The sequence below is a fragment of the Aquarana catesbeiana genome, linkage group LG07 (assembly GCF_042186555.1).
Source record: "Aquarana catesbeiana isolate 2022-GZ linkage group LG07, ASM4218655v1, whole genome shotgun sequence".
Classification (NCBI taxonomy): Eukaryota; Metazoa; Chordata; class Amphibia; order Anura; family Ranidae; genus Aquarana; species Aquarana catesbeiana.
The window spans coordinates 173,471,658-173,493,073 of record NC_133330.1 but is presented as its reverse complement, the minus strand read 5'-3'; the positions used below and the strand labels follow the sequence as shown (position 1 = coordinate 173,493,073).

General features: G+C 42.4%; 1 protein-coding gene across 1 annotated transcript in view; it reads right to left on the bottom strand.

Annotated features, from left to right (window-relative positions):
* The window catches only part of IVNS1ABP (influenza virus NS1A binding protein), a 163,083-nt gene that overhangs the window by 19,381 nt on the left and 122,286 nt on the right, over positions 1-21,416 (bottom strand). The window contains exons 9-12 of the mRNA XM_073592881.1: positions 16,220-16,346; positions 10,610-10,834; positions 8,560-8,681; positions 944-1,070 (exon numbers count right to left, since the gene is read on the bottom strand). Coding sequence (XP_073448982.1) covers positions 944-1,070; positions 8,560-8,681; positions 10,610-10,834; positions 16,220-16,346 — 601 coding nt within the window. The remainder of the gene's footprint in view (positions 1-943; positions 1,071-8,559; positions 8,682-10,609; positions 10,835-16,219; positions 16,347-21,416) is intronic.

Sequence of the window (21,416 nt, the reverse complement as noted above, 5' to 3'; positions counted from 1 at the left end):
GTGATACGGCACTTAACTGACAATTGCGTGGTCATCGCAGCAAAGTGCGTCGGCTCCAAAGCTGCGTGCGCCCCCTATAGCTCTTAAAGCGGCCGACGTACACCTACAGCAGTTTGCGCAGCCATGCCAACCTGCCGCTGTATAATGACGGCGGCTAGTCTGCAAGCAGTTAAGGACTGGAACGTAATTCACTGGTAACGTGAAGGTCTTGCTCAGGTAAAAAAACAAAAAATATCTCTGGAATCACCTGTAGGCAAAGCCCATTTTTTTGAAAGTCCTGCTCCATAGGATATTGCTAGACAAACCTTTTAGGGGGAAGAGAAGAGCTTTTCTGGATGCGCTCAGCTATTGTATAAGACTTCCTTAGTGTGGGGGTGTAAATTGGAAATGTCTTAAGGGGTTTGGGAACCTTCCACTAGCCCAATGCAGTGACCTTAGGCAAGAGTCTCTGTTCGCTGTAATTTTAGGTTCTCTCACACCACATTGGTTAGCACCTCCACTGAGGCTCTAAGGGCCTTACTAAACACAGGTTATTCTCTTGGGAGGAGTCTGCTAAAGATGCTGCATATTCCACTGACCCCTCTTCTGAAGCCTGTAGGGTGAAGAAAAGAAAATGGAGGCAAAATTCAGGGACCTGGAATGTTTGCAACCCTTGCGTCTCATAATTGCCCAGATATCAGATAACTGCTCCAGAACACTACTAGACAGCACAGCTGTAAAACCTCACCTAGAAACAAATATGAAGACAGATGTGCCCTAAATAAGAAACCTCCTGGTGCTGACCAGGACTCTTGAGTGCCAGGAGAGGGACCATGTCTGACAGGGGCACGCCAAAACTAACAGCAGTGTGTTCTACAGAAATCTACACCCTTTGAAATGGGTTTAGAGCCTGCAGATTCGTGCAGCACAAATCACAAAAGAAAATCAAAAAACACATTCATACCTGCATTACAGCGGTTTGTTCTCAGCTCCGGAACAGGTGTCCATACACTTGCTTTAGGGTCATATTTCTCTCCACAGCTTAGATCATCAGACTGACCATTTGATCCACCGACAACATAGAGTTCATCCTAACAAGTGTGAAAAGCACATTTTACACATCACTTATGAAACAAAGTCATAAAATGTATATTATGACCTTTATACCATAGAAAGATCTTTTATTAAGATTTAGCTGTCTGCAGACATATAGAAAGGAGAAGAGGAATTCATACAGCCTAAACTCATTTACTTATCTGTAGGGTTGTCCCAATACCACTTTTTTAGGACTGGGTACAAGTACCGATACTTTTTCTTTATCGAACATCACAGGACACAAAGCCGGTTATTATATTAATAACTACTTGGGTTATAGGCCACCTATAGGTGAATGGACACTGGTAGATCAATCAAACAGGAAGTTCTCCCTACATAACCCCTCCTACACAGGAAGCACATCAGTTTTTTCGCCAGTGTCTGTAAGGTTCGCTGTTCTGAAACAGCATAGAGGCTACATTGAATGCATTAGTGCTTGGCTAAATCCTGCAGGACTAGTATGGGGCCCAACTGCAGTTAAGCAGGTAGGAGCATGCCTGCAAACTAGCTAAAAACGCACGGTTGCTAAAGATACAGGGTTGCATAAAGATGCAAGTTTATAATGTCTGCACAAAGTTGCATGTTTATACATGTCTGCACAAAGATACAGGGTCGCACAAAGATACAGGGTCGCACAAAGATGCATGTTTACACGTTTGTATAAAGATACATGTCTGCATAAAGACGCAGGTTTATACATGTCTGCATAGATGCGTGCTGCATAATGTTGCATTAGCGCATGCTTGCTTATTGCATAAATGCTTGTTTCCATGGGCACGTATTGTATAAATGCGTGTTTACAGGGACGCACACTTTCATGTTTTGACTAAATGCATAGTTGCATAAAAAAGCACATGCTTCCATGAACGAAGGCTTCCATAGATGCATGTTGCTTAAACACATGCTGGTATGTTTTCATTAGTACATAAACATACATATACGTTTATTTACATTAAACTGCATGCATATGTACTTGTTTTCCTGGGACTACATACATACAGTTGTGCTCATAAGTTTACATAACCTGGCAGAATTTATGATTTCTTGGCCATTTTTCAGAGAATATGAATGATAACACAAAAACTTCTTTCACTCATGGTTAGCGTTTGGCTGAAGCCATTTATTATCAAGCAACTGTGTTTACTCTTTTTAAAATCATAATCACAACAACAGAAACTACCCAAATGACCCTGATCAAATGTTTACATACCCCAGTTCTTAATACCGCGTATTGCTCCCTTTAACATCAATGATAGCTTGAAGTCTTTTGTGGTATTTGTGGATGAGGCTCTTTATCTTCTCAGATGATAAAGCTGCCCATTCCTCTTGGCAAAAAGCCTCCAGTTCCTGTAAATTCTTGGGCTGTCTTGCATGAACTGCATGTTTGAGATCTCCCCAGAGTGGCTCAATGATATTGAGGTCAGGAGACCAAGATGGCCACTCCAGAACCTTCACTTTATTCTGCTGTAGCCAATGACAGGTCGACTTGGCCTTGTGTTTTGGATCATTGTCATGTTGTAATGTCCAAGTACGTCCCATGCGCAGCTTCCTGGCTGATGAATGCAAATGTTCCTCCAGCATTTTTTGATAACTTACTACATTTATCTTGCCATCAATTTTGACGAAATTTCCTGTGCCTTTGTAGCTCACACATCCCCAAAACATCAGCGATCCACCTCCGTGTTTCACGGTAGGAACGGTGTACCTTTTATCATAGGTCTTGTTGACTTCCCTCCAAAAGTAGCGTTTATGGTTGTGGCCAAAAAGCTCAATTTTGGTCTCATCACTCCAAATGACTTTGTGCCAGAAGGTTTGAGGCTTGTCTCTGTGTAGTTTGGCATATTGTAAGCGGGATACTTTGTGGCACTTGTGTAGTAATGGCTTTCTTCGGCTCGACCATGCAGCCCATTTTTCTTCATGTGCCTCCTTATTGTGCATCTTGCATAAAAAACATGCATACCACATGTTTTCAGAGAGTCCTGTATTTCACCTGAAGTTATTTGTGGGTTTTTCGTTGCATCCTGAACAATTTTCCTGGCAGTTGTGGCTGAAATTTTAGTTGGTTTATCTGACCGTGGTTTGATTTCAACAGAACCCCTCATTTTCCACTTTGGGTTTGAACACTGCTGATTGGCATTCTTAATTCATTGGATATCTTTTTATATCCCTTTCCTGTTTTATACAGTTCAACTACCTTTTCCAGCAGATCCTTTGACAATTTTTTTTGCTTTCCCCATGACTCAGAATCCAGAAACGTCAGTGCAGCACTAGATGAAAGATGCAAGGGTCTGTCAGGAGTCCAGAAACTCATTGACCTTTTATACACACACACTAATTACAAGCAAACAGATCACACGTAAGGATGGTTACCTTTCACCACTTAAAGGACCGAGCCTCTGAGAATTTTGCTTACAAGTTAAAATCAGGTGTTTTTTTTTTTTATGCTAGAAAATTACTTAGAACCCCCAAACATTATATATTGTTTTTTTCTAACACCCTAGAGAATAGAATGGCGGTTGTTGCAATACTTTGTCACTCCATACTTGCACAGCGGTCTTACAAGCACACTTTTTTTGGAAAAAATACACTTTTTTGAATTAAAAAAACAAATAAAAAAAACAGTAAAGTTAGCCCTTTTTTTTTTATGTTGTGAAAGATGTTACGCCAAGTAAATTGATACCCAACATGTCATGCTTCAAAATTGCGCCCGCACGTGGAATAGCGGCAAACTTTTACCCTTAAAAATCTCCATAGGCGATGTTTAAAAAATTCTACAGGTTGCACGTTTTGAGTTACAGAGGAGGTCTAGTGCTAAAATTATTGCTCTCGCTCTAACGATCACGGCGATACCTCACACGCGTGGTTTGAACACCGTTTTCATATGCAGGCGCTACTCACGTATGCGCTTGCTTCTGCATGCGAGCTTGGCGGGATGCGTTTTTTTTTTTTTTTACACTGTTCTTTAAAAAAAAAAAAAAATTGTGTCACTTTTATTCCTATTACAAGGAATGTAAACATCCCTTAATAGAAAAAAAGCATGGCAGGACCTCTTAAATATGAGATCTGCGGTCAAAAAGACCTCAGATCTCATACTTACACTAAAGTGCAATAGATATAAAAAAAAAAAAGTCCCTTTAAGAGCTATAAGCGGAAGTGACATTTTGGTGTCGCTTCCACCCTGCAATGGTATGGAGCTGGGTGGGGGCCATCTTCTCCTCACTCCATGTCAAGCAGGAAGAAGGATCCGACCGCCTCCGGTAAGTGGTGGAGGGGACCAGAGCACGGCGGGAGGGGGTAGTGTGTGCCTCTCCCGCCACCGATAAAAGTGATCTCACGGCGAATACACCGCAGAGACCACTTTTCTAAAACCGTACCGCTCACTGAAGAAGAAGATACCGGGGTTAAGGTAACTAGCTGCTTCCATAACAACGATATCCCTCTTCAAAGTGCCAACGTATATAGTTCTGAGCCAGTCTGGAAGTGGTTAATAGCCAATCAAACCCCTTTTTGTCAACTTGTGTGCATGTTATCAGGCCAAAATCACCATAGTGTGTAAACTTTTGATCAGGGTCATTGGTGTAGTTTCTGTTGCAATTATGATTTTAAAAGAGTAAACACAGTTGATTGATAATAAATGGCTTGAGCCAAACACTAACTATGAGTAAAAGAAAAGTTAGGTACTTACATATCAGCATACCCATGGGGCTCCATAGAGGTAAACCAACATTGTTTTAGGCCTGCATCCTTGAAGGACTGTATATTAGGTTGGCTAATATAGTTGCTACGTTATTTACCTGTTATACCAGTTAAATGGTTCCAGAAAAGAGAGGCAGCCGGGGGAGGCAGATGCACCACTCTCAGGTTCAGGGATCTGGTGGTGTCCACATTTCCCAATGGACAGTGGTTTCGGGTGCATATGAGCGACTGTGGCGTTCGGCATTGCAGTGTTTTCTGACACATTCATCTTTATCGTCAGACTGCGGCCGCATCACCTTGATCATGTCTGATCTCTGTTGATCGAAGCCTAAGCAGGATCAAGCCTGGTTAGTATATAGATGGGAGACTGCCCGGGTATACCAGATGCTGTAAGCTTTTCCCCACCTGGGTGAGGGAGAGATCTGAGGAGGCTGTGTTTGGTAGTATCTCAGGCCAGAAGATCTTAGGGCAGTCTCTATGGTGGTTTGTTCCATCTTTAGCCGGCAGAAACCTGGTAGGTTAAGTGCACCTCTTGGGACTGTCTGGGTCTGCCACAGAGTCGTCAGCCTTTTGCCTTGCAGAAGTAATGGGCTCATTATTGTGAGACCATTAAATGGTAGCAGGTCCAAAACCAAATAGAGACATAAGGTCTACCTTAAGACCTCAAGCTGCTGAACATCCTTCTGTTTTCAGATAGGCTAGATCTGTTCAGTGATGACCTCTCTGCAAGAGGTAGATTTTGGGGTCCATAATCATCTGTAAATGCACGTCTTCATGTGGCGTTTTTTTTTTCCAGGCTCATCAAGAATTTCTGTATTTGCAGTGGAAAGCCGATTTTTTGTGAATCTTTCCTTTGGGTTGGCCACAGCTCCGGAGGGTTCACAAAGAGTCTAGCCCCAGTACTAGGCTTGCTGAAGACACCTCAATACTCATTACCTCAATCTTTGCTCAGGAAGCAGTCGATTCCAGGGGTTCCTATATATATTTCTACAGGAGGAAGCAGTGTTTAGGTCAAAGCACATTCCCTGCATACAGTCCTACTCCAGGCTGTGGTAGAGGATCATTCTCTCTGTCTGGAACTTGAAGATCCAGACATTGGATTGCCGGAAGGCTGTTTCCGGGGTGTTGCAGAACAAAAATTGGTGGTTGGTATTCTTCCTTTTCAGGAATTTAGAGAATAACCACTGATGCCAGTCTCTCCGAGTTGATTTGAGGCTGGCTACAGTTCAGGGGGCTTGGTCTCCACAGGAGAGAATACAGTTCATCAATATATTGGAATTTTTGACCAGTAGGCCTTGCTCTGGAGTATAGGAAAAACCAGTTGTAGGTTCAATCCAGAAAGCCTCTGCAAGCATATATATCAACCACCAGGTCAGCACCAGAGGTCATGCGAATCAGGGAGGTGAAACATTCTGTATGGGACAGTACAAGTGCTGTCTCTATCGCCAATACATATTTCAGGGATAGAATAGTGGCAGGGGGATCTCTGCAGTGGAATTTACTGGATTCCAAGTTCTACAACAGGTTGAGACAGGTGTGCCTGGGATGAGATTCCCACTGCCAATAGGGGTAAATGTACTGGTAACGCCTTAAGGATCGGTTCTCCCTTATTTGATTTTTTACCGCTGTTTTGGCTTCTGCCACATCTTTTGCGAAGAATCCGTGAGGTGGTAAAACTGATATTAGTGTTGGTCGAATTAGTCCAGGAGGGCTTGGTACATCGACATAGTGAGTCTTGCGGGGGTTGCTCCTTGGACACTCCCAGTCCAGTGGGACCTAACGGTCTTGAGTCCTGTATCTCAGCACTGTTGAGCCCCTGAAGCCAGCTTTGGGGGAACATCAATTACAGGATTTGAAAATATTTTTTTGCCTGGGGTGAAGACAGAAAGTGGCACCCACAGAAATATGTGAGTGAGAGATTTTCTTTTTCTTTCTCCGATCAGGAGGGGAAAGGAGATTGGCCTTAAGTACCATTAAGGGTCAGAGTTCGTCCCTATCCATTCTTTTCCAGAGGCCGTTGTTTTTCACTCCTTGCACATACCTCATACAGCATGTAACTTGGACTGTCCCACCTGTCAGGCCATTCTTGTGTCCCTGGGACTTGAATTTGATCTTGATTGTCCTTGTAGAGGCCACTTTTTAAACCAATCGGGGGATTCTGTTGGTCCTTTTATCTCAGAAGGTGGCTTCTTTGGTTGCCATCACTTCACTGGGTGGAGTGTCAGAGTTGGTGGATCTTTCGTGCAAGGAGCTGGTCTTGGTCTCGCATCATAAGGTGATCTTGCGTCCTCATCCACTTTTATTGCCTAAAGTGGTTTCTAGTTTTCACTCGAATCAGGACAGTGTCTTGCCTTTTATTTTTCTCCTAATCCACAGTCGACAGGAGAAAGATCGCTACATACTCTAGAGGTTGTTCAGGCGCTCAGGATCTACTTGAGTTGTAGGCACAGGTCAGGAATCTTGATTTGTGTTGCCAAAAGGCCCAGGAAGGGCAAGCAGCATCCAGGTTGAATACTTAGCAGTGGATCTGCCAGTTTATCAATGATGCCTATGGTTTAAATGGCCAAAACCCATTTTTTTTTTTGGGGGAGAGATTCTCTACTAGGTGTGAGGGCGTATCTTGGGCCATCCATCATCGGGTGTCAGTGGCCCAGGTGTGCAAGACCACAATTGGGTCTTTGGTTTATACAGCTACATGATTTTTACCAGGTGGCTGTCAACAACGTAGAAAATGCTGCCTTTGGCCTCAGAGTATTACAAATAGAGTAGGTCCTTCTCTGGTGGCAGTTTCTACGATGGAGTCTCCCTTTCCTTAAGGATATTGCTTTGGGACGTCACAAGTAGTTAATAATACAATAACCAGCTCTGTTTCCTGTAATGTACGATAAAGAAAATAGGATTTTTCCTATAGCTTACCTGTAAAATCCTTTTCTTGGGAGTACATCACAGGACACAGAGGTCCCTCCCCTCTTTTGGGAATTTATCGCTTGCTACAAAAGTGATGTGCTTCCTGTGTAGGACGGGTTATATAGGGGAGGACTTCCTGTTTGATTGATTTAGCTGTGTCCATTCACCTATAAGTGGCGTATAACCCAAGTAGTTATTAATATAATAACCAGCTCTGTGTCCTGTGCTGTACTCCAAGAAAAGGATTTTACAGGTACGCTGTAACAAAAAAAATCCTTATTTTTTCAAGTACTCGCCGATCCTTTTTTTTAAGGTCATGTGACAGTTTTCAAAGCACAATACAGATTAGGTGGCACTGATATGCAGTACTGACAGATGGCAGGCACTGACATATGGCTGGCACTTATGGGCAATGGACACTGATAAGTGGTATTTATGGGCAGGCACTGAAATCCAGCCAGGAATAAATTACATGAGAGAAAAGGGTGCCTGCGACACCCATCTTGGTACTCCTTGCATTCGGCCGCATAAAAGCAGCAGCGAACTACATGGGCTGGGTGCAACAAGATGTCCGCTGCTGGCTTACTGCGGCTGAGTGCAGGGTGTACCAAGATGAGAGTCGGGATGTCCAACCGCTGATGTCAACACAGAGCGTCACTTCTGTTATTCCGCCCGCAGACTTCCGGTTGCGCCGCCTCTCCCATGTTACGGATCAGGCATCAGGAGCATTTGCGCGAGTACAAGTGCTCGCGCAAATGCTCGGTAACGGTCCCAATACCGATACTAGTATTGGTAATTCGACAACCTTACTGCATGAATATTAATACAAAATAAACGGATGGTGTGACTTGTAATAGAAATGTTTAAATAACTGACACATACCATTAAAACTGCCATTTGAAACCGAGCTCTAGGCGTTTTCATTGGAGGCAGAAATGTCCAGGTGTCACTTTCTGGGTCATAGCATTCAACTGTACGCAGACATTCTTCTCTGTTGTAGCCACCTGTATAGGAAACAAAGCAAAACTACAAATAAGGCACAGAAGACAAAGCAACCTAAGGTTAATGTCAATTTCCCACAATTCTTTAAAGTGCCCATACTGCTTAAAATTCACTAATACGCCATCTCATCCTGCTCTGCATATGCTCATTTGCTCTCAATTTTCTATGCACTTTTAGGCATTGCCGAATTTGTAGAGGCCGATCTGCTGACAGTCTTAAAGCAGAATTTAATCCTCCTATCCTTAACAGCCAAATAAATTGTTTGTTTGATCTGCAACTGCCATGGTGCTGCACACCAGTTATGACACCAGCAATTTGATGGTTTGACAGTTTGGCTGAGGAAAGAAAATGTGATAGTTGGCAATCCCAGCAATCCAGGAATGTAACTTTTTTGATTTACCACTGCTCAGGGGCTCTGGGATTCAGCAAAATGGCAGCCTCCAGCAAGAAGAAACCGGAACAATGCTGGAGGCAATTAAAAAGGCTAATTTTGGTAGTACAATTATTAACGTGGAATGCATATTCCTTGCTAAAGAACATTATTTTTTAGCAAGTTATGGGTAAAGTTGCACTTTAACATTCATGCTTGCATTTTAAATTTTTCTTGTTAAACACTAAGAAAAGAAGAGAGAGAAAGGGGTGATTTCATTGAAAGCTTTAAAGTGGTTGTAAAGATAGAAGTTTTTTTTTATTTTTACCTTAATGTATGCTCTGCATTAAGGTTAAAAAAACCAACCCAACCCACCACCCCCTTATACTTACCCAAGTCCAGTCTCAATTTAGCATTGTGTTTGAGAGCATTGAGCCTCTCCGCTCTCTTACCTCACAGGGCAGATTGATAGTAGTAGGAGCCATTGCTGTCAATAAAATCCCTAAAAAGGGATCGGGTGTGGTGCCGAGCCACACTGTCTTTGTCAATGGATGCGGACAGCTCGGGATTGAGCCTGCGGGTGTGTCGCAATAGAAAGCGATTTCCTAAGGTGGCTCACTTAGACGAGGAGCCAAGAGCACCAGCAGGGGACATATGGAATCTTGGGACTGCTCTGTGCAAAAGCAAACTTGTTATACTAAGTTTGTTTGTTATTTAAAAAGCTTTCCTGGCACCACTTTAAAAAGTTTGTGCCACATTGGCCCAAACGAATATGTTTACTTTTTTAGTGATGCGGCTGCTGTGCATGTTGTATCCTACTATATACGGCATCAGCTACACACAGCATGTAAGTCCGCAAATGTCTTGGGAGACTTCATCTGCTGTTGGAACAAAAGCAAGTTGGGCTGAGTGCTTCTCAGCCATTTAGCGAAAGACTTGTATTTTTTAGCAATTAATACAAGGTGTCCTGATTGGAAGTGGCAGAGAAATTACATCAACAGCTTCCAACTCAGCCAAAAGAAACCATGTATTTCCTCATAAAAAATTCAAGGCTTCTTTTGAAAGACTGAGAAGCACTCAACGATAAATGATTTTGTCCAAGTAGCAGACTGAAAGCTTCCCGAGATGCTGTTGAACACAGCACAGCATTCTGTATGTAGTTCATGCTACATACAGTATTGATACAGCACTCACAACAGCCACATTACTTCATAAAGGAAATTCTTTGCTTGGGCCAGCTTGGCCGATACAAGCAGAATGTACTTAGGGTTTAAATACATGAAGGATGGAATAAGGTTCAGAAGGGCAGTACATTTACTATGAAGCCAAGCTCAAGAGCCCAAAGACATGACTAAACTAAACTTTACAAAGTATTATTTTACCAAAAAAGTTGTTGATGTTAGCAACAAACATTCAGCAGAGGTAGTGAGTCAGTCAACAGTTAAAATAAAAAATATTTTGGACAAAGATCTATAATCAAAGAAAAAATAAACTAAAAAAATAGACTCGAAGGACCACTTGATCCTTTTTGTCATCACCCTTCTAGGTTTCTGTACTTACCTGCTGCAATTAGTTTGCCATTCATTTCAGCTATTCCCAGACCAGAACGAGCATAATGCATTGGTGACATGATTTTGTCATTTGAGTCATCTGGAGGTATTTCAAGGCTTAAACTTTTCATTAGACGTGGAGTATTTAACGGGGAGCTCAATGGGGTGTTGCGGCCATGCAAGAAGATAACGCTTAATGTGCTGTTAAGAACAGCAAGACACAGGTAGACTTTATCTGGGAAAAAAAAATTTAAAAATTACTTTCGGTATTGGTATACATTACAACCGGCTTCATAAATCAATGCACATGCATTAATGCTGGAACATTACAGGTGCTAAACAATTCAACACATACATTTTCACTCTTTAACCACTTCCCTACCCGCCCATAGTCATATGACGTCCACAGATGGGATCTCCCATCCTGGGTGGACGTCATATGACGTCCTGGGATTCCCGGCCTTCTAGGGGGCGCGCGCGCGCCCGCCGCGTTCCTCAGGACCTGGTGCGTGTGCCCGGCGGCCGCGATGTCCGCCGGGCACCCGTGATTGCCCGTTAACCAGGCCGGCATGTGGATCTGTGTGTGTAAACACACAGATCCACAGCCTGTCAGCTCTGAGGAGAGCGATCTGTGTTCCCAGAACGGAGGAACACAGATCGGTCTCCTCCCCTAGTGCGTCCCCTCCCCCTTCAGTTAGAATCATTCCCTAGGAAACATATTAACCCCTCCCCACCCCCTAGTGGTTAACCCCTTCACTGCCTGTCACATTTACACAGTAATCAATGCAATTTTATAGCATTGATCGCTGTATAAATGTGATTGGTCCCAAAAATGTGTCAAAAGTGTCCGATGTGTCCGCCATAATGTCGCAGACACCAAAAAAAAAATCGCGATCGCCGCTAAAAAAAATTAAAAAATATTTTTTTTAAAAAAATGCCATAAATCTATCCCGTATTTTGTAGACGCCATAACTTTTGCACAAACCAATCAATATACGGTTATTGCGATTTTTTTTACCAAAAATATGTAGAAGAACACGTATCGGCCAAAACTGAGGAAAAAATGTGTTTTTTAAAAAAAAAATTGGGATATTTATTATAGCAAAAAGTAAAAAATATTGTGTTTTTTTCAAAATTGTCGCTCCTATTTTGTTTATAGCGCAAAAAATAAAAACCGCAGAGGCGATCAAATACCACCAAAAAAAAGCTCTATTTGTGGTGAAAAAAAGGACGTCAATTTCTTTTGGGTACAACGTCGCACGACCGCGCAATTGACGTTTAAAATGCGACAGTGCTGAAAACTAAAAATTGGCCTGGGAAGGAAGGGGGTGAAATTGCCCGGTATTGAACCGGTTAAAAATCTTTTCATTTATTGTAATCAACTGTTAGAAACACTTCATTTAAAAAAATAAAATGTATTTCCTTTCAGTAGAAGGCCTCTTAGGGTCTTTATGTGACCAGAAATCTTGTGATCTCATACACTACACCCTTTCACACAATACACTTGTTTCTCTCACCCTTCAACATAACACACCTACAAAATGATCAACTTGGTCTTGCATGTCGATTATAATGGTGGGGTCCAGGTGAATTCAATGCATTTGAGTTGGTTGACCCGCTTTATCAGAAATTGTGAAAGATGTAATTCTGTATTCAAATTTAAGCAATGTGTTTCGATACTGTGCCTTAACCGCTTCAGTCCCAGAAGATTTTACCCCCTTCCTGACCAGAGCACTTTTTGCGAGTTGGCACTGAGTCGCTTTGACTGACAATTGCGCGGTCACGCGACGTTGCACCCAAACAAAATTGACATCCTTTTTTTTTCTGACAAATTGAGCTTTCCTTTGGTGGTATTTGATCACCTCTGCGGTTTTTATTTTTTGCGCTATAAACAAAAAAAAGAGCGACAATTTTGAAAAAAAAAGTATTATTTTTTACTTTTTGCTATAATAAATATCCCCCAAAAATAGATAAAAAAAACTATTTTTTCCTCAGTTTAGGCCGATATGTATTCTTCTACATATTTTTGTTAAAAAAAAAATACGCAATAAGCGCATATTGATTGGTTTGCGCAAAAGTTATTGCATCTACAAAATAGGGGTTATAGTTTTATGGCATTTTTTTTATTATTTTTTTTTTTTTACTAGTAATGGTGGCAATCTGCGATCTTTATCGGGACTGTGACATTATGGCAGACACTTCAGACAATTTTGACACATTTTTGGGACCAATGGCATTTTTACAGCGATCAGTACTATAAAAATGCATTGATTACTGTAAAAATGTCACTGGCAGTGAAGGGGTTAACCACTAGGGGGCGATCAAAGGGTTAATGTGTTCCCAGTGTGTGTTTTAACTGAAGGAGGGAGGGGACTGTGTAGGGGATGAGATAGATCGCTGTTCAGACGATCTGTCACTTCTCCGTGTGCCCTGGGTGATCGCAGGAGCCCGGCGGTGATCACTCGCATCGGGCACTCGCATCGGCTCCGTGTGTGAGCGCCCCTAGTGGACAAAAGCGGAACCGACATAACATGATGGCGATTCGCACAGCCGAGCCATGTTGACGCAGTGCAACTGCAGCGGCTGGTTGGCAAGCGGTTAAAGTGGTTGTAAACCCTCACATATACCCAGTGAAGCAAACAGCCTCAGATGAAAATAATCCTCCTACATAAAATTTACTTGTTTACCTGTAGCCCTCTCATCCCTTCAAAAGGGCAAAAAAATATTACAATCGTTCATCTGGAAGAAAGGAACACACCCCCTCCACACAGCAAAACAGTGTTCTGAATAGACAAGCTCCCTGCTGAACTCCCTCCCTGACACAAATTTTATCTCATGTGTTGGGAAAACTTCCCAGAAGTGAGTCATGCTGATAAAGGATGGAAGCACCAAAGAAACGACACCTAGAGCTTTGGAAAGAGAATTAAACACTATAGCTATATGTGCTTAGTTCAGATTCCATGACTGAGGTTTACAACCACTTTAGCATCACCTTCTTTGGGAGAAGATCTGCATTATCACCTATTTATGTGAGCATCTGCAATGCCGTACAAAGGTGTTGTGATCATCCCTTACAGAACCCTAGATCTGTATTTAACCCAGCTTAGCCACAGTTTCTTCTCGCACAAAGTGGTGGGGATGCTTTCGCTGCCTATTCTCTTCACAGAAAAGGATATAGGGCTTCCCCTCCTTATTACCCTCAGAGTTAGCACAGCCTAATCCAGTCACTGCAGAGACTCTGGGATCAGCCAAAAAATAAAAAATAAAATAAAATAAGGAAGCAGTCTATAAACACAGGCGCAGGTATAGATGAAAAAGAAAAGATTGGTATCACTTTAAGGCTGGTCCCCTGGTCTTAAATTGCATTTTGCAATGCAGTGGATATACTAGAATTGCTCATCAGTAATGTACCTTTTCCATTACAAAAAGTAGCAAAACTTTGAAGTCAATACTCTACTTCTTGGGCTTTATTATTATCATTTTAAGCCTGGTCCCTCAGAGCCTAAAATGGCATTTTTGGTTTTCCAGTAGATCATGGTACACAGAGCATCTTTATATCCATTACAAAAGGGATATGCTGCTACCTTCAGCTGACTGAACACGGTCAAAAAAATGCAGGCATAACCCCTCCCTGTTAGGAAAGGCTTCAACTTTTGTAGCAAGCTATAAACCACAACAACAGAGGGACAGGATTTCCATGTCCCATGATGTACTCCAAGAAAGGCATTTTCTTTATTGTACACCAATCCAACAGAATCCAAACAACTAAACCCGAACCTCATGCAGCGATCTACAAAACATGCCTACCACAGGTAGCATCCTCAGTGGCTCTAACATCCATATGGTGCAAATTTGTAAGTATATTTCCTTTAGAAGTCACAGGAAGCAACAAAAATGCATCAGGGCGGAGCTTAGTGATGTCATCACACCACCAAGAAGGCGCTATCTGAACAAGTGTTTGGTGATGCTGTTATCTTATCCTTAAGGGGACATGAAGGTGGTGCACTCCTGATAATTAGTGCATTTGCATTATGGGATAGAACACTATGTAGAGTTTTTATTCCTTTTGAGCGGAATTGATGGTGGAGAGATTTCCTGGGTGATTTTACAACATTGGCAATTCTGAAGAAGGAAGTTGGAGGAAGTACTTAAAAACCATGATTAGACATAGAGACCCCTCAAAGGGGAATGCGCATGGTGACCTATATTAGGTCTGGGCATCAAGGGGAACGAGTGATTGGTGGTGGTACTTACTGAAAAGTGGTCACATTGGTAAATGTGGAATATTTTATACACTACTAATCAAGGCACTGGTCTGGAATTCGTAAACTGTGTATTACATTTGCAGCATTGCAATAGTGGTGGACTCCTCTCACCGAAACATTGGACCTTACGAGTTCATACTTTACACTAACATACTGCAGATAGCTAAGTTAATGAATGGTTTCCTGTGATTCATTCCACAGCACATTAAGCCCTGGTTCACATCGATGCTACTTTGAAATTGTGCTACTTCACTTGAAGTAGCACGATTTCAAAGTAGCAAGGTCAGTGCGATTTCAGGTGCTACTATACATCTGTGTGGCTTCATGCACAGATGTCTATTGAAGTTGCATTTGAAATCGGCAAAAGTACAGAAAACTACTTTTGCAAATTAGTGCGGCGCCGCAAAAGCGGTGTCGCACTGATTGGAACAGTGCCATTGCCTCCAATAGGCTGCGACTTGTCAAGCAATTTGATCTCCCAAATCGCATGACAAAGCGCTCCAATGTGAACCTAGGCTGACAGTTATTTAGATCTAGCATTTTACCTTTTAGTGCAGCTACTGTTTGTTTTTTTCTTTCTTCAACCAAATGACCTTACGCATCAGGAGGACTAAAGGAATATCCCAGATGGGTTCAAATGGAGATTTCTACTATACAGAAAGTACCAAGTTAAGGCCCCATGGAGTCAACAGAGTCCTGACTGACAAAACAACACACATGATGCCTTGCACAAAGGCATGCAATAAGGAATGTGAAGCAATCAGCCTCTGAAAAAGGACCACTAAGACTGAAATCGGACCTTTGATTCCACTTAAGGCCAGTCTCAGATCAACTCCAGATTGCCAGGATTTGCCCCACAATGTACATGTGAGGATGAAATCTATACATGAAAGGCCATCTGCTGCCATGATTACAATCTCAGCACAATACATTCTCCTGGGCCAAGCCAGGTAAATCAGAATCACCAGAATTCCTTCCACTCAAATCCTGCAACTCAGGCCAGGTAGAAGCTACAACGATGGAAAAGCATAAATTAGGGAGACACAAGCAAAAGAGAAAAAAAACGCAAAAAAACCTGAAGCCTTGCCTAATGGGGAGGGGACCTCCAGCTATTTTTTTTGCCAGTGTCCAATCACCTATGGGTGGCAGCATAATCCTATCATAATCGATATGAAGTAGCTATGTGTCCTGAGATGTAAATTAAAGAAAATTAATTTTAATTAATTAATTCTTGGTAGTTTCTGGTTTTCAGCAGACAGTTGTATATCAGAATAGGCCAATTGCTCATAAGCAATGCACCTATCCATGCTTAACTACAAATGTAGAAAAATTGTGCAGGCAATACTTTTACTTACGTGACTTTTTTTCTGACGCAATAACTTTCCATTCATGTTTGGGGTTTGGGGCAGCAAAACTTGAAGGTGAGGGAATCCCAGAAGAGCTACTGCTCATGTGCTTGTCACTTTCACGAGGAGATTTCTTCTGTAAAAGCAATCAAATAATTAATAAAGGAAAAGGAGATGAAATGGCTGGATTTCTACCTTGGAGCTGTGCAGCATTTCCCAAATAGGCCCTTAGCACCTATTTAAAAATCTTGTTTGTTTAGGAGTTGTTACAGTGTTTTTTTTGTGCATTTTCCATTGTACCAATCAAGAAAGATACATGTGCCAAAAATGTACAAAATAACAGTATAACACTTGAATGCATAAATATGCCTTAGTTTGGAATAGACAATGACTTATTACATCCCATTTTATAAGAGGAAAAACAGGAGTGATGAATGTCCAAAGTTCTTAAACGTTTCTGGAATTCTGAAATTAACCACTTGCTGACCAGCGACATACCCATACACTGTGGACTTCAAATGATTAAGCCGGGATGATGCCTGCACCCTGCAGACATTATGCCAGTACGTTTTTTTTTGTTTTTTTTTTAAGAGCAGACAGTCGGCTCCCTTGCAAAAGTAATCCTAGCAGCTAATTCGCCACTGTACTGCTTTTACAAGCAGCAGCATGTGGGGACGTCCGCAACCCCCACGGCATTCTCAGGCTCTTCCGTCCCACTGGGATACCCGAGCAACCAGCAGGTGCTCCCGGATCGGCTTTGATCAGCTCTCGGCTACGCTAACCGGGAAATGATGACCTGACATCACTTCCGGTTTACTCAGATGTCAACGGCGCCATTTTCAAAAATCAAAAGCATTGGAAAACACCAATCTGGTGTGATTGAATGCTTTTATGAGCAAAGGAGGGATTTGGGGTCTTATAGAACCCAGATCTCTCTATAAATACCTGTCGCATGCCTATTGCAGTTACAAGGAAGTTTACATTCCTTGTGACAGCAATAAAAAAAGTGTAAAAAAAAAAAAAAAAAAAAAAAAAAAGGAAGTAGTAAAATTAATTATTTCATTTTAAAGTGCCCCCATCCCCCTACGCAAAAGCCAACGCACGCACACAAATAACGATCATCCCACACTTGAGGTATTACCGCGAACATCAGATCATGGGCAGCAATTCTAGCACTAGACCTCCTCTTTAAACCTAAAGTGGTAACTTGTTAAAGCGTCGCCTATGGATAGTAAAATGGACATAAATGTTCGCCCGTCGCACAGACGTGTGCGAAATTTTAAAGAATGACATGTTTGGTATTTGGAGTATCTTTTGTATTTAAAAATAAAATTGGGTTATGTATTGTGTTTTTTAATTAACCGCTTGCCGACCAGCACCCGGCGATGTACGTCGGCACAATGGCACGGCTGTCCAAATGGACGTACCTGTACGTCCCCTTTAAATCGCTGGCTAGTGGGCGAGCACGCGCCCGCGGACTCGATGTCCGCGGTGGCCCGTGATCATGACACGGAGAGGCAGAACGGGGAGATGCTTATGTAAACAAAGCATTTCCCTGTTCTACCTAGCAACATGACAGGGATCTACTGCTCCATGTCAACAGGAGCAGTGATCTCTGTCATGTTCTAGTGAGCCCACCCCCCCTACAGTTAGAACACAGTGAGGGAACACAGTTAACCCCTTGATCACCGCCTAGTGTTTAACCCCTTCCCTGCCATTTACACAGTAATCAGTACATTTTTATAGCAAAAGTGTCCGATGTGTCTGCCGCAAAGTCGCAGTCATGATAAAAATCGCAGATCGCCGCCATTACTAATAATAAAAAAAAAAGCCATAAAGCTATCCCCTATTTTGTAGACGCTATAAATTTTGCGCAAACCAATCAATATACGCTTGTTGCTTTTTTTTTTTTTTTTTTTAACCAAAAAAATATGTAGAAGAATAAATATCAGCTTAAACTGAGGAAGAATTTTTTTTTTTTTGGGATATTTATTATAGCAAAAAGTAAAAAATATTGCTTTTTTTTTTCCAAAACTGTCGCTCTTTTTGTTTATAGCGCATAAAGTAAAAACCGCAGAGGTGATCAAATACCACCAAAAGAAAGCTCTATTTGTGAGAAAAAAAAAAAAAAAAAAAAAAAGGACATCAATTTTGTTTGGGTGCAACGTCACACGACCGCGCAATTGTCAGTTAAAGCGACGCAGTGCTGTATCGCAAAAAGTGCTCTGGTGAGGAAGGGGGTAAATCCTTCCAGGGCTGAAGTGGTTAAAGTTAAAAAAAAAAAAAAGGTGCATTAAAAAAAATTGGCGTTTGAAAAGCCAGCCAGGTACGGTATATACAACCCCTGGCAAAAATTATGGAATCACCAGTCCCTGAGGATGTTCCTTTAGTTGTTTATTGTTGTAGAAAAAAAAGAAGATCACAGACATGGTCAAAAACTAAAGGCATTTCAAATGGCAACTTTCTGGCTTTAAGAAAAACTAAAAGAAATCAAGGAAAAGAGAGTGGGACATAGGGGACAGTGGCTGATGTTGGCCCCATAATGTTCGCACCCTAAAATGGCTGGACTATACCGGTACAGATAAACGATGATAAACAATATGTATAAAAGGAATTTATTACAAAAAGCAAATACATGGTATACATATTAAAATGCAAAAACAGAGATTCAGGGTTCACCAAAGAATATCTGTAAATTACAAAGTATTGACTGGTCTGGTTCTCGACTAGTTTCGCGATATTATCGCTTCCTCAGGAGGACCAATCTATAAGACAAATAATATAATGCAATACAAGCAGAAATATTATACAGTACACTACAAGTAGTGATCGTAAAACAGCATGTAGAAAAGGGAAAAAAACATAATTACTAGTTCGGCTTACCCTATAATTGGGTGATCGTGTGCGGCACCGGACCGTTTAATTTCCGGCCCACTGTGATTACTGCGTTACCCGTACCTCTAATCCATAGCTGACCTTCACCCACTTTGGCCCTTTGCAACCCAACCTTATCATTGTTACATCATCGCTCCTTTGCGATTACCCCTCTCTAGCCTTGAATTTAACACTATGTAGTTTGACACTCTATGGAGTTCCCTGCCTTCATGTCATCTGACCCCTAATTTAATTAACTAAGGATTCATTCCATTTTTCCCATTTACTGCTATGGTTTCCTCGCTGTTGGTTGTCACTATTACCTTCGGGTTTCTATCCTCACTACGTTGCATCTAGATCCACTGTTTCACACATTCTCACTTTTTTCATTTCATTATCTGATACAACCAATTAACTTTGTACAATTTTCATCCATCCCCTTATCACTGCATCACCTTTATTTTTTACAACACACTGTTTACCTTTGCATTGGCACATTCCAACACAAACCCCCCCCCCCCCCCATCCCTCCCCCCTCCTTGTTCCCTGTCCCTATTTCGCACTCCTACCACTCACCAACAGGAAGCCCCATTTCATTAATGTTCTTATCCTTCAACTAGGTCTCTTAGTAGCTAATGCTGCCCCCTTTGTTTTTAGAAGCCATCTATAGGGACCAAGTCCCGTTTGTGTTTACCAACACCTTAATGGATTGGGTGGCAATTACTGCCACTCTTATTTCTTCTACACATACTGTTATTTATTTATTACCATTTTTGTCATGATGTTCAATATTCCTGTTTATTTTGTTTGGCTGTCCCTAGGTGCCCTGTGCGGTCCGTGGTTACCTGTGCCTTTCCAAGCGGCGGACATGTGTTTCTCCTGGCAGGAGAAGACGCCCTGGTGTTCGTCTCCTGCTTGTCCTTGCCGAGCCCAGGGTGCTCTACCCACGGGCTCGCCTTGAACGCGCTTGCGCAGAAGCGCGGTCCGCGCACCTGCGCAGTGCGGAGTAACTGACCCGGTGACGTCAGACGCTTGGCGGTCGGCGGCGTCGTGGGCGTCTCCGGGTTGGGGAGCTCACTTAATGGGCCCTTGGGCCTGTGAGTGAGCATCTGAGCTCTCTCCGTGATAGACTGCTGACGTGGGGCTGGGATGGAAGGGAGGCCTTTAACACCTCACTGGTGTACATCTATAGGTACGTTGTATGCTCTCTTATCTTGGATACTATCCTTTACCCGACGTTATCTTTTACAGATACCTTCACATGGATTTTATCCTGTATCTCATGTTACATTTGATACTATTTTATTGACAGACTCCCATGCAACCCTGTGGTTATCCACCCTCAGTGGTGGGCTTCCACACATTGTACCCTCCATGATGCCCCAGTGTTTGGAAATGTTTGGCTCTCCTGCTCATTACGGGCCACCCGACCCCCGCGCCACTGCAAGTCTCCTCGTGGCTAGCATCTTTATTACCCTCTGGTCAACCATTATGGTGAGCTACATTACACGCTCCAATTGTTTATTAGCCTAGTGTAATCCCTCTTGTTTGCCCTTTCCCCCCCGTCCTCTGTCCTCCCCTTCCCTGTGTATTGTTTGTTCCTCTTCACCCTGTCCCCTACCCCCTTCTTTCTTTTTCCCTCCACAACCCCCTCCCCCCCCCCCCATTCCTTTTCCCTTCTCCATGTTCCACTACCCTTATCCTCCCTTTCCCTCTCCCCGCCCCTTCCCCTCTTTTTCCCCTTCCCCCAGTTCCCTTTCCCCTTTAGCCCTCCCTTTCCCTCCCTCCTTCCACCCCTGCAATATATGTATGGCCAAATCCATTGTATCCTTTCATCAGCTATCCTTGTGGCCCCCTACTCACGCTATGCTTTTCATTTAGAGGGCTCTACATTATCCCCCTTGTCCGCCGCGGGGGAGAGTTTTTAGGCGGCCCGGTGCCGCACACGATCACCCAATTATAGGGTAAGCCGAACTAGTAATTATGTTTTTTTCCCTTTTCTACATGCTGTTTTACGATCACTACTTGTAGTGTACTGTATAATATTTCTGCTTGTATTGCATTATATTATTTGTCTTATAGATTGGTCCTCCTGAGGAAGCGATAATATCGCGAAACTAGTCGAGAACCAGACCAGTCAATACTTTGTAATTTACAGATATTCTTTGGTGAACCCTGAATCTCTGTTTTTGCATTTTAATATGTATACCATGTATTTGCTTTTTGTAATAAATTCCTTTTATACATATTGTTTATCATCGTTTATCTGTACCGGTATAGTCCAGCCATTTTAGGGTGCGAACATTATGGGGCCAACATCAGCCACTGTCCC